Source organism: Phascolarctos cinereus, unplaced genomic scaffold (assembly GCF_003287225.1).
Source record: "Phascolarctos cinereus isolate Bilbo 61053 unplaced genomic scaffold, phaCin_HiC Scaffold_9;HRSCAF=440, whole genome shotgun sequence".
In the NCBI taxonomy this organism is placed as follows: domain Eukaryota; kingdom Metazoa; phylum Chordata; class Mammalia; order Diprotodontia; family Phascolarctidae; genus Phascolarctos; species Phascolarctos cinereus.
Window position 1 is genome coordinate 97,271,403 of NW_027556402.1, and position 14,075 is coordinate 97,285,477.

The following is a 14,075-nucleotide window of genomic DNA, read 5'->3' on the forward strand; positions in this document are numbered from 1 at the left end:
TAAATCTCACATTCTTTCCACTATGCTATGCACTTCACATAACCTATGTGACCAGGGGCAAGTTACTTAAACACTCAGTGACCAAGGCAACTGCATAATAAATAATACTTAAGTTGATACCTTCTCTAGAGCCATTTTTCACATTAGAAATTTACCATGTTGATAATAATATACATCATATAGTATATATAGATATCATATATATACATGTGTGTATATATATATATATATATATATATATATATATATATATATATATATAATATACTGGTGAGGGAGGTGCTATTATTATATCCATTTTAGAGATGAGGAAAGAGGCTGAGGAAGGGTCAATGACTTGCCAAGTGACCGAGGCAGGATTGGAATTCAGGTTCTCCTAACTTCAAGTCCTTGACTCTATCTACTGTGCAACCTACCTCCTACAGTACAAAACAAGAACAACAACACAAAAACTTACACATCAATCAACAAACATTTATTATGCTCTTACTACTAATAATAGTTAACATTTATATAACACCTACTCTGCACCATGCACTTTACATACTTTATCTTGTTTTATTCTCACAACAACCCTGGGAGGTAGGTACTATTATTATCCCTCATTTTACAGATGAGAAAATGGAGGCAAGCAGGGATTAAGGGACTTGCACGAGGTCATACATCTAGTAAGTGTCTGAGGCTGGATTTGAACTCAGGTCTTCCTGAATCCAGGCCACCTAGCTGTGTACTATGCGGCAGGCATTTATGATTAAAAAATAAAATAAAATAAAACAGTTTACTAGTAAGGAGCTTAAATTCTAAATATATGGACAATAGACATTTATATTTAACTTACGGGATAAATAGAAATAAATGCAAAACAATTGGGCGCTAGTAGTTAAGTGGAATCAGGAAAGACTTCATGTAGAAATAATGCTTGAGCTATTTTGTAAGAATAGAGGGATTCTGTGAAATCAGTGGGAGGAGGAGGTGCATCCCAGACATGGAAGGCTGCAAAGACCACAGAGAGGACATGGAATACGAATCATGTTTTGGGAGCACAGAGAAGCCCCCCTTGGCTGGATAGAAGAGTGTAAGATGGAGAATAATGTCCAGCGAAACTAGATAAAGAGTCTGGGGCAAGACTGTGCAAGGCTTTAAACTAAGGAAGTGGGGGAGTTTACATCTGATATTATAGGCAATGTAAAGCCACCAGGGCTTATTGGGTGGGGGAAAACATGCTCAGGTCTGCTTTGCAAGTGTTTACATTTAAATAAATGTAATTCAACCCATAAACTGTTGTAATAACTTTTATTTGCTTCAGATCTCTGGTAGGGATCTTTGTCTATTCCCATTGATTTCTCCTCTAATATGGTCAAAATTCGCGTATACTTTTCTGGGTCTTTTTTATTTTCCTACTCTGTATCACTTCAAGCATGTCAACACGTTTCCTTATATTCTCCATATTTATTCATCTTAATTAATCAATTAATTAATTTTTTTAGGCAATTGGGGTTAAGTGACTTGCCCAGGGTCACACAGCTAATAAGTGTCAAGTGTTTGGTCTGAGGCTGGATTTGAACTCAGGTCCTTCTGACTTCAGGGCTGGCTCTCTATCCACTTTGCCACCTAGCTGCCTCCATCTTAATTTCCTTGTAATATTCTTTATGTTCCTCCCCACCTCCCCACCTCCTGCCCCATGATTGGACACTTAGTTTATTTCCATTTTTTTGCAATTAAAAATAATATCGATATGGTCATCTTTGAATTAAAATTTGATGATACATTCCCCAAAATGGAAAAATTAAGGCTTTTTAATTGTAGGTAGCAGATGGTATAGTGGATGGAGCACTGGAGTTGGCCAGAGACAGGAAGACCTGAGTTTAAATCTAGACTCAAACACTTCCTAGCTTTGTGACCCTAAGTAAGCCACTTAAGCTTTTGTCTGCCTCAGTTCCCTCATCTGTAAAATGAATATAATAATCCAGGAGTGTTGTGAGGAAAAAATGAGATGATAGTTGTAAAGCACTTTGCATACCTTAATGTGGTATCATTATTGTCGATTTATATATTTATTTACTTCAAGAGAATTTTTTTTTTTTTGCTTTTTATCATGTAGAATTGTTTTACAAATACTTGTGAAGAAAGAAAAGTTCAGAAGTATTCAGCTTGCTTGGGCAAGATACATAGGCAGCTGTGTGGTACAGTGGATAGAGTGCTAGGCCAGGAGTCAAGAAGATTCCTCTTTGTGAGTTCAAATCTGTCCTCAAATGCTTATAAGCTATATGACCTTGGGCAAGTCACTTAACTTTGGTTCCCTCAATTTCTCATTTATAAAAAGAGAAGGAAATGACAAACTACTCTTCTTGTATTTCTGCTAAGAAAACCCTAAACGGGGCCATGAAAAGTCAGACATGACTGAAAACAATTGAACAACAAAAGACAAGAAATACTGGTAAGTCTCAATCCTTGAGACAGAACTATAGCCTTTAGTTCCTTTGAACCTTCCCTCATCCCATAAAGCTTACTTTCTCTCCACTGTGACAGCTAGAATTCTATCTTCCCACCATGAAGATATCTCTGGAGAGTAAAACAGTACATCATTTTGACAGGCCAGAATGAGAAGAGAAAAACCTATTGAAATTGTTCAGTCTATGTTGATTGAACCAGTGTCCTGTTTATAGGCTGTATTCCATAGTTACTCCTTCAAATTCAACCAAGTCCTATTTATTTCTTAAAAAAAAAAATCACAATTTCTCATCAGTGGTACTTACAGTTCCTTCACTCTGGGCCCATATCTGCAAATAGCATCATTAACCTAAAGAGTAATGTGAATGGAGGCACGATGGAGTTGTGCCATAGACTATAGCATAATATTCTAAAGAAACAATTGAAAATCTTAAGGGACTGCAGGTTACGTGGCAATGATCTCTATGGGACTCAGTTTTCAACTGCTACTCATTACCTATTTGCCTTGGGTACTGCTTCCTTCCTCTGGGGCATTATTGCCAGGAGGGTAGCTGGGGAGTGTTTCTAGAGGATGACCAGAAGAATTTGAGTGCTTCTTGAAAAATAAGCACGAGTGTGGGGAAGAATTCAAACATTAATTCTAGGCTCTTATCTGAAGCTTCTACTGTGTGTGGGTGGTTTAGGAAGGTGCTTAATGTTTAAAAATTGGGAACATTTTTCTAAAACTTAATATGTAATTGTGATGGTTTCCTGAAAGCAGCAAAGCCAATTCTTTGATTTAGGTCAATGTATTATTTTCTGTGTGATATTCTGACTCTCTTTGATTACTTTGGAGTCTTTGGAATTAAAAAAAAAAGTTTCCTCAGTGAAAGGGCATTGAGATGTCTCTTTCCATTGTTTATTAATGCATTTTAATTTTGAAATAATAATTGTGGGACTACTTGGTGTGACTTCAAAACACTGTCCAAAGATTTGCCCAAATCCTGGTGGCCCAAGAATTAACAGATGCAAAACTCATTCCATCTGTAAATCTTCTCTGAAATTAGAGTGATTTAGAATCTTGGTGGGGAACCTGAAGCCTTGAGGCCACATGTAACCCTTTAGGCCCTTTGAAGAGCCACACTTGAGGACCTAGAGGGTCACATGTGGCCTCAAGGCCACAGGTTCCCCATCCCTGGTCTAACCTATCCTCTCTCCTGGTCACCCTCAAGTTGATATTCTTCCAAAAAGAAGAGAGCTGAGAGAGTTCATCTGTCTCTTTATGCTTTTGTCTAATATTTTGTTTAAGTGATAGAATCTCCTGGATGACCTGGTTTTTAGATGTTTCTTCACTCTATGTGGGACTCTTCTGTTTGAATATTTATTTTGGGAGGGGGGTGGAGGAGAGGAAGCATTGAAGCAGCATTTTGGAAACTAAACACAGAGAAGTAAAATGGAAAGAGGACTGAATTTGGAACAGGATATGAATCTGAATTCCAGTTCAACCACTGTTTTACCTTGAGCAAGTCATTCTCTGGGCCTCAGTTTCTTCATCTTAAAAAAAATAATAACCTTGGACTAAATGACCTCACATCTCTCTTCCAGCTCAAGATCTATGATTCCATGAGCTCATGTTAATATAGTGCTTTTAGGTTTGCAAAACTTTTACATACATTACCTTATTTGTTCCTTACAACAACCCTGAGAGGTAGGTACTATTATTACCCCCATTTTACAAAGGAGAGATTAAGATGTTTACCCTGGGTCGCATAGCTAGGAAGTGTCTGAAGTTGGATTTGAATCTAGGTTTTCCTGACTCCAAGTCCAAAGCTCTATTCACTATATTTTCTTTCATATGTAAGACACTAATTAGGAGATATAGCATGGTGTAATTAATAGAAGATTGCCCTCAATCCCAGTCAAGAAAACCTGGTTTAAGTTCTTCTTTCTAACTAGCTGTGTGATCATGGCCAGCCTATCTGACTTTCCAGTGTCTCAGGCAATTCTAATTTCCTCCATGCCAGAGGTTTGCCATACCAGGAGTTCCCTAAATGAATGAAATCACAGGTCCTGATCACTTTCCTCTACCTCCCTCCCTCCCTCCCCCCCCCCACTAAAGGAAGGTGTTAAGTTAAATATGAAGGCTTCACAGTCTTCAGTAAAGTCAAACATTAGATGGAAATGTCAAAAGAAGAGAGTGAAAATATTAAAAGGAGATAGGACTTTTTAAATGACTATGTTGTTTTATGTTCTTTTTCTCTACTTGGCTTTTGTGATTAGGTGAAAACGAATAATAAAATTTGGTCGCACATTTTCTCACTTTTATCTTCATACGAAGGAATTTCTACAGGCCTTTATCAAAGGCCATGATCTGCACTCCCCCTCATTTCTCAGCTAACTGCAGGAAGAAAAGAACCCCAAATGGAAAGGAGGTGATTAGAATGATTGAGTCTGTGCTGTTAAAGTTATTGAGGTCACCCTAATACCAAATTAGAGGGTAGTTAAGGAAGAAGAATGTTTCCTGTATTAAAGGCTTGAGATAAGAACTTTTACATTAAGGCAAATGATTGAGGTGGTGAAATCCAAGCCACTAACAAGTGAGGGAAATTTTAAAGAGCAAGACCCAGGAACACTTGAGGTTATTTTAAAAAGGACTTTAAAAATTCTTCTAACATGTCAAGACATTCCGATCGTCTTTTCAGAGGCTTTAGTAATCTGCTTATTTTCTGAGTCTGTCAGGAATGAGCTGACTAGGTTATGCTTACAGCTCAGTGAGGATGCTTTTCTTTTAATGTGTGTGGGGGTCTGTTTGGGTTATTTTAAGGTTCTTCCTAGGATTGCAGAATAAAAAGTGAAGCTCTAGACTCACTTTCTGTGCCTTTGTATAGAAGGGGAGAGGTTGGGAGTGGTTAGCTCCAACCTTATGCATTAATGTGTTTTTACGATGCTGCTTCTGTCTATCTTAGCATCTTGATGTCTTCGGGGTGGAAGGGAGAAACCTTAAGAGTTCATGTGGTTCAACTCCATCTTCCTGATAAGGAAACTGAGGCCCAGAGAGCTCACATGCATTGTAAGTCTTGGCTTGTGAGTGGTCTACTTGACCATTTTCTCCATTTAATTTAGTAATGGGAAAAAAGCTTTCAGCACTCAAAAGCCATTAGCAAGGGAAAAAATAGCAATTTGGGTGAGAGATTTTTACTGTCTAGACATATGCTTAAGAAGAAATGACATTCGGGGAAACTTTATTTCTGAGGCAAGGTGTGAAATGTGATCCGTTACTGAGACTGATATTTTTGCTTTGGGCATTTTCTCTCAGACAAATTAAATGTTCTTGTTCTTCCTCTTGGGGCCCACAAAGCTTTATCCTGGACCTTCTCTTGTCTCTCTGCTTTCTTCTCTCAATAACCTCCTCCATTCCCATGGCTTCAAGTGATACCTCTGCTTAGAAAGCTCTGTATTTCTGATCCCATTCACTCCCCTGAGCTTTAATTCTGTATTTCTAGCTACCTCCTAGACACCTTTGCATGAATGTTCTATTGGTATTTCAAATTCACCGTCTACAAAATCGAGCCTCTGCTCTGCCAGAACCCCTCCTTCTACCACCTCCTCTATTTCTGAGGATAGCACTGAAATGCTCCCAGGCATCCAGTTTCAGAACCTCAACATCATCTTTCATTCCTTTCGCTCTCCTACTATATTTCCCCTGTCCCAAAATCCAGTCAATTCCAAATCATGGGATAACATTTATCTATTTACTATTCAAAAGAGAATTTTATTATCAATACGGTTGAAAATGACAATGCACAAAAGCATAAGAGCCTTATTACCTTGGAGATTCTCACTTCCCTCCCACTTGGAATGCCAAAGAGGAAAGAGTTAAAGAAAACATGCAATCACAAACAATGACCAACTCTATACTTAAGAGGTTTGGTCCAAAAGAACCCAACATAATTAATCCAATGATTGTGAACCTCTTCACTAAGTAAAATTAACATATTGCAATTGTAGTGTTTTCATGGGGCTTCCCTTTAGTGAACCAGTGGGGCCTGCTGAGGGAGATGAGACCTGAGCACATGGGGGACACATCCTTGCTCACCTTGCTAGACTGGGGGGTTAAAGTCACACAGCTGAGTTATATGCTCCCACTCAGGGCCAAGAGAAGTCTCTTCAATGTAATTTATAAAAGCTCTTTCAGTCACCCAGAAAATAAACTATAGTATTTACCTGACAATCCATTTTCTTCTGTCTGGTACCAACCTATTTTTCTAAGCTTATTTCAATGATTGCCCTTCACCTACTTTGTGTTCTGGGTAAGCTAGAATTCTTGCTGATCTCAGTTTTGCCTCTCCTAATTCAGTGTTCTCTCCCAACTCAGCCTTAACTAGGGCAGGGTGACTGGAGGTTGTCTCAGGCAGGGTGCATGTAACTGAAGGGGCATGCTTCCTTTCTCTAATGAGTCTTTGTGAGCTTCACATTGCATAATGCATCAAGTGAACTTAGGCTGGACTCACTGGAAAGCAGAGCTCGTTAGTGACTTGTGCAGATGGCTTGGGAGGAAAGAGTGAGGCTGGTGACTTTATACAGCCCTCCCTCACTTAAATCCAATTCACTTACAAGTCATAACATCACCTTCCTGGTGACATGATCTTTTCCAAGAATGGACAAATAATGATGATAAATTACCCAGGAAATAGGAAGGTGAAGACCAGCAGACTCTCTATAATTCTTAGACTTACTTATACTCCAGGTGAGCTTCCCCAGCCCAGTCTTGCACTGCTCTCTCCCCTAGTAGTGCCCTCCCCAGTAGTGGTTTCTCAGAGTCTCTGGTTTGTATCTCAGTGCCCAAGCTCTCTCCTTTGGTCTCAATATCCTATTTCACTACCTTTTCCTCAGGTATTGGAATTCCTAGTAATACTTTTTCTTGGAATGGATGCCAGTTTCATCTTGAATTGCTGAGAATTACTTTTATCCTTCAAAGTCAAGCTCAGCTGTTACCTCATCTGTGAAGGATTCCCTCATCCCCCTTAACTGAAAGAGATCTTTCCCACTCAAGTTTCTTAAAGCATTTGAGATTTCAGTTTTGCCTCTATCACATTCTATCTTATATTGAGCTACTTGTGTTCTTTTCTCATCCTTCCCATTCTAAGCTCCTAGAGGCCTGGGATTATGTTGTTTTTAAGCTTTCTATCCCCAGTATCTAGCTCAGCATCTTACACGTAATAGAAGTTTAATGGGTGTTTGCTGAGTTTGCTTGTATTTTTTTTTTCAGATTGTTTTGGAGGGTTAGGAAGGCCAGACAATTTCACTTGTAGCTTCTAAAAATCCTTGTCTTCCTGACATCATAATGTGGCCTCAGAAAAGCAGACAGCTGTTATTACAAATGGAGAGTAGCTCTACTCAGACATTGAATAGACAATTTTAAATGTCTGGGTTTTTTCCTCCTCTATGGTGGCTGTTTTTAGAAGTGGAGCAAGACCACATTAACCAAAGGACGTTGTTATTGGTGGTTAGGAGCCAGTTCCTGCCACATCTATAAAATATCTTTGTAAAAAAAATGATTCTCAAATGTGGAAGATTCTATCAGGGAAGATCGTATGACAGAATTCTGGGATCAGAGAATACTGAAGCTGGAAGGGAAGTTAGAGATCCCTTAGTCTGACTCCTTCATCTTGTTTTATTTTTTTCTCAAACATTTTATTTTTTGTTTTTACATCACTTTGATTTCCCATAACGTTCCTTTCCCCTCCCCCACCCCAGAGATTAGAAGATAAAAGCTTTTATTTAAAATTTTTTTTTTCAATGAACAAAAAGAAATTTAATCTTCCTTTCACTTCCCCTACCTCACGGAAATGAAAGAAAAATGAAACCCTTGTAGCAAATACACATAGTCCACTCAAGCAAAATAAATCCCCACATTGGCCACATTAAAAAAATGTGTTTCGTTCTGCACCTTGAGTCTATCACTTCTCTATCAGAAGGAGGATAGAATGATTCTGTCACCAGTTCTTTGGAATCTTGGTTGGTCTTTGTATTGATCAGAGTTCTTAAGTCTTTCAAAGTTGTTTGTTTTTACGAATTCGTTGTTATATAAATTGTTTTCTTGGTTCAAGTTCACTTCACTAGTTATGCAGGTCCCAGGTTTATCTGAAACTCTTCATTTCATCATTTCTTGTGGAACAACAATATCCAGTTATATACCTATATCATAATCTGTTCAGGCATTTCCCAATTGATGGGCACAGTTATTTTTCAATAACTTCTTCATTTTACAGTTAAGGAAATTGGGGCAGAGAGTTTGGAAGTGATTTATCTAAGACACGTAAATATTGTTTATTTTTGTTTGTCTCCTTTTTAGATGGCCGTCCCTGCCCTGTGATTCTCTGGGACTCATCATTGTCTCCAGCATATAATGGAAGTCATTCTTCTCTTTCTCTCACTTGGAGTGCTTATCAACAATTACTTAAGCAAAAATGTTGGCAAAATGGTAGAGTGCCCAAAGCGGAATGGGGATGTACTGAAGTGCATCACCACGAATGGTCTAAGATGGCACTTTTTGATTTTCTGCTTCAGGTAAGAAGCCAAGTCAATAGTTGGGTCCAACAAATATTTGAATTCTCTAATCATGGTACATTTGAATGGTGAACATTAGCACTTTGAGGAATTTCATGTGAATTTTAATTGCATTTAAACTCTAGTCTGATAGAAGAGCTAGAATTTTTAGATTCCCAAACAAAAGTTCTAGGAAGCTCTTTGTAATTTATTGAAAGATGAATTTTTCTGGTTGTTGTTCAGTTGTGTGTGACTCTTTATGATTCCTCTGGGGTTTTCTTAGCAAAGGTCCTGGAGTGGTTCACCATTTCCTTCTTCATTTCATTTTACAGATGAAGAAACTAAAGCAAACGGGGTTAAGTGAGTTGCTCAGTGTGACACAGCTAGTAAGTGTCTGAGACCAGATTTGAACTCAGAAAGATGAGTCTTTGTGACTCTGGGTCTGGCACTCTATCCACTGCACCACTTAGTTTGCCCAAAGATGAATAGTACTGCAGTGCTATGCTTCTAACTGGGCAGTGCTTGAAATACTGGTAAAGTACAGCTAGCAAAGACTTTAGAGAAGAAACATCATATAATTATACATCCATCGAATCTAGAGTCAGAGAACCTTAGCTCAAATCTAGGCTATGTCTCTGTTACATTGAGTAAGTCACTTAGTTGCTCTTGGCCTCATCTGTAAAATGATGGATAACTTCTTAGGTCCCTTCTACCTCTATGAATATATAAACTAAGATTTTAAAAGATACTCTACTGTGGGAGGATCTAGGTATAAATGAATATGGCCCTGGATATGGAATCAGTTCAAAGCCCACCAGACATTTTTTCAACACTGGGCAAATAGTTTAATATTTCTGGGCCTCAGTTTACACATCTATAAGATGAGGGTGTGGGACTCGATTGTCTCCAATATCCTTCCAGCTCTAGACTTCTGATATTATGGCAGCGCCTTCTCCTTTTTCTTTGTGGATTAATTCCTCTCCATTGCCTTTTGAATGTTTCTCACGTAGATCTGAGCCTCAAGAATCATTAACCCTTAGCAAGCTTAGTAAACTAGGTAATTTAAAAACGTTTAAAGGATTTGGAACAATATTTTTCTGAGTTTTCAATTTTTTTGCTCATATGCTCTAAACATCCCTGATTGAATCAAAAGAATACAAGCAACTGATGAATTCCAAGATTTTCCCTTAGGATTCCTGACTTCCAGGGTCTATGACTAGTTGGTGTTGTTAGAAAGGACACAATTATGGAAAAGTTGGGCAAACATGTTTATGAAACTCAGAGGTACAGCAGCCAATGAATTTCTTTAACAGGGATACATTTCAACAACTCCCCAGCATATTTCCCCTTCTGCCACCTGTCCCTATAGAGTCTCCTAGACTTTGGTGTGATCATCAGTCTGTTACTGCCATTTCCATTGGTACATCTGGACATTTTTTGTGTCACAAAGGTGCTGAGTCATATCCTTGTTTTATTAGTGTGTGAATGCACTGAAGGAGGAGATAATTTGCATACCTCAGAATGCTGAATCCACTGAAAAGTACCTTGAGGCGTTCTGGGCTATTTTAGAAAGCAAGGAAGGGACATAGGTTTGATTTAAGTTACATGAATTACTTTTTATTAAAGCACCTTAAATGCATAAAAACATCACATTTGGATTCAGTGCCTATTTCTTTTGATATCCAAGTTTATTTTTAGGGGATGCAGCAAAGATTTTTCATGAGTATAGGGGATTTAAGGGGTGGAAACTCACTACACTGAAGCAGATGAGCACATTCTTTGTGACTTAAAGCCTTAGAGAATTTCTTGGGAACACTGACAGGTTCAGTGACTTGCCCGTGGTCACAAATCTGTCTGCAGTAGCTAAATATTTATCAAGTACCTACTCAGTGCCAAGGTAAAGTGCTAGGAATTGGGAATACAGATACAAAGACTTAGAAAGTCCTAAATCAAGGAGTTTATGTACTAATGGGGGAGAGGGGCAGCAGTTGGTGGAGAAATAAAGGGGAAGGGATAGTCAAGTACAGTCAACAAGCATTTATTAAGCACCTGCTATGTACCAGATGCTGTACTTTTTTTTTTAATCTGAGAGCACCAAGGAAACATGTGGCAGAGATGTCATCAATCCAGGGGTATGCTGGTAAATGTTTAACTATCTGCTCTCAAAAAAGAGTACTACACTATCACTGTCTTAGGTTTAGATTATCAATAAAACAGCAAATCAAGTCTTGATTTGTAGCGGTTTTGATTTCTGAGGTATAAGGAGCCAGTATGAGCTGTCTCCATCATCTCCCTGCCTCTGTGGCACTGTCTATTGTAAAGCTCATTGCAGTATGGGCCAAAAGTCACCTTTGTTTTTGTTGTTCATGTGGTGAAAAGAAAACATTGGTTTGAAGGAAGACGTAAAGGTGGAAAGTCACCACTCATATAGTAAGGCTTGATTTTTGGCATCATTGGCTGCACCCACAACTATCAGTCAGAGTCTACTTGCAAAAGAAATAAAAAGATTTTAGAACCCTCATTGGCAGAGTGATTCAAACCACCCAGATTGCCTGAAGTTCTTGCACTTAGAGACCCCTCAGAGACTGAAAACCCCTGAATCACTACTAATGGGAGCAAATTCCTTGGGAGCCCTCAGCTGGACTTGTTCCAGATCAGCTTTGAATTTTAGAGATTACATATTCATACCCCAAATCAGTTTGCCTGAATCCAGCTTTTTCATTTCCTGCCCTCTCCTCCCCATATCACTGATTTTTAAAGTAGTTGTCCTAGTTCTACTGATTTTAAAAAAAAATCTTTTTTTTTTTTTCAAATGTAAGTCATTCTCTTCCTCCCCTAAATTATTTTGTGTGAGTCAAACAGTTATACGACTTGGCCCAAAAGGGTTAGTGTCAATTCTAGGAAAATCACTTTTTAGCATGACCGATATTTTTTTCTTTGCTCTTTTTTTCTTTAGTGTTTTTCTTTTAAAAGCATTATGTAAAGGAAATTGATGGGAATATTATGTGAAGGCTGGAATTTCATACACACAAAAATGAGGACAAGGAAGATTTCAGGTTTCTATGGTAACATTACCTAACTAGCTCACAGGGGTGCCTGTGAAAGATTTGAGTCTGTTTGTTAAGCCTGTGGGAGGGCTAAGAATAAAAAAACCCTAAAAACCAAAAACCAAAAAACAAAAACCAACAACAAAAACCATAAAGGCATCAACACTGTGGCTGAAATGGTTTTCATCTTCCTGAATTAAAGTCTTATAAAGTTCTTCTTTTAAACTGGAGCATAGCATATGATCCCACATTCCCCATATAAATCCCCATTTCCTAAAATGCAAAGATTGTGGTTTTCCTTAGGCCATGGGGTCTGCCCTTCACAAATCCTTACTGAATGAGTGGGTGTGGCCAGTTGGGAGAAGTTATTTTTATGCAACACTAGTTGTGTAAATTAGAGAACTAGAATTTTTTTTTGACCTAAAAATAGGTTGTCACTTGTCTGGCAAACTCTGTGCCTCTCAGTGACATGGCAATGTTTGGCATCTGATAAAAAGTCAGATGTGGATTATATTGATCCTAAACATAGCAGGAGCCCTATTGAAATAGCATCAAATATGTCATAGAATCAAAATACTTCTGTAAGGCTTTAAAAGGCCCCTGATTTCATTGGGGTGGGTGCACCCTCCTTTTAGGCACAACGCAACGACCTTTCCACATCCTAATAAACAGTTCCCGTGAGCTTCAAGGGCTAAATTCATCTTGTGCTAGCTGATTATCTGAACTTGACAGAGGTGGTCCTCAGACTACAGACACCCAGTTTATCACTGGACATGTACTTTTCAGCTTGGTGTAGTACCTGTCAAAGAGAGCTCATTGGCTCTGTTGAAACAGCCTTTGAGAGCCTTGGGTTAACCTCACCTTATAATGAGGCACTGAAGTAGGCTTTGGGTTTAAAAAAATTTAAGTATTACTGCTTCTTAGAAATTAAAGAAATGTTGTCTATGCTTCTGCTTCATGGATGTGGGGGATTGTTTTGAATTAAGGTACAGAAGCAGCATTTATTTCAAAGTGTGACATTCTTTAGAGAAGAGATAACGCTTAGCAGAATGATTACTGTTTAGTGAATTCCAAGCAGAAGGGGACAGCAGATGGAAGCTGAAGACCCCTGAAGGTATTTCAAAGACAAATGTCTTTGACACTTGTTTCACCTTGTCATATGTTGCCATGCCAGTTGTATATGTATATGTGTAATATACGTATCTACATATGCATGTATGTGTATATCCATATACACACATCATTATTCAGATAGCACTATTTGCCATGGCATGTAGAAGGCAGCTAGATGGTACTATGGAAAAAACACTGGGTTTGGACTCAGGAACACCTAGTTCAAATAATGGACTCAGACGCTTCCTGGCTGGGCAACCCCAAACAAGCCACTTAATGTCTCTCAGTTTCAGTTTCCTCATCTGTAAAATGAAAGGTTTGGACTTGGTGCCTCTAAGGTCACTTCCAGCTCTTAATCAATGACCTTGTGGTCTTAGCACATCATACTATTCCCAACATTCCTAGGCGGAATCTTCAAGAGATGGCTATAGGAGGTAGTGGAAGGGCATTCCTTTCTATACCCTCAGCATTACATTTACTTGGTAATTACTTTGTACATATCTTGCATTTTGTGTGCATGTTTTTCCTCCAGAAAGATGTAACTTGATCAGGGAAGACTTTGGAAAGGAGGTGGCTCCTGCAGTGGGTCTTGAAGGAATGGAGGGATGTCCATAGGTGGAAGCAATGATGTGAGCAAAGATGGGGAAAGAAGAAAACAGGATGACAATAGAGGATAGAAAATAGCCCAGTTTGGGCTCTATTAAGTGGAATTCCTTCCACTCTATTAAGTGGAATGAGACCTAGGGATGCCAGACAAGAGACAGGTGGTTAAAGTCCAAGGTAGTGGAGATATAAAGGCAGGCAATCAGTGGAATAACCATGGTCTGAAGCAAGACTCTGGATGTTTGTGACCTGGTTAAGCAGAAGAGAGAAAGTATAGAAGCAGAGAGAGAAATTAATTACCTGAATGTGTACAAGCCTCAGTTCCCACATCTG

General features: G+C 38.7%; 1 protein-coding gene across 2 annotated transcripts in view; it reads left to right on the plus strand.

Annotated features, from left to right (window-relative positions):
- GASK1B (golgi associated kinase 1B) overlaps positions 1–14,075 on the plus strand; it is a 47,244-nt gene that overhangs the window by 13,854 nt on the left and 19,315 nt on the right. For both annotated transcript variants that reach the window (XM_020994069.2, XM_020994070.2), the window contains exon 3: positions 8,786–9,000. In XM_020994069.2, coding sequence (XP_020849728.1) covers positions 8,786–9,000 — 215 coding nt within the window. The remainder of the gene's footprint in view (positions 1–8,785; positions 9,001–14,075) is intronic.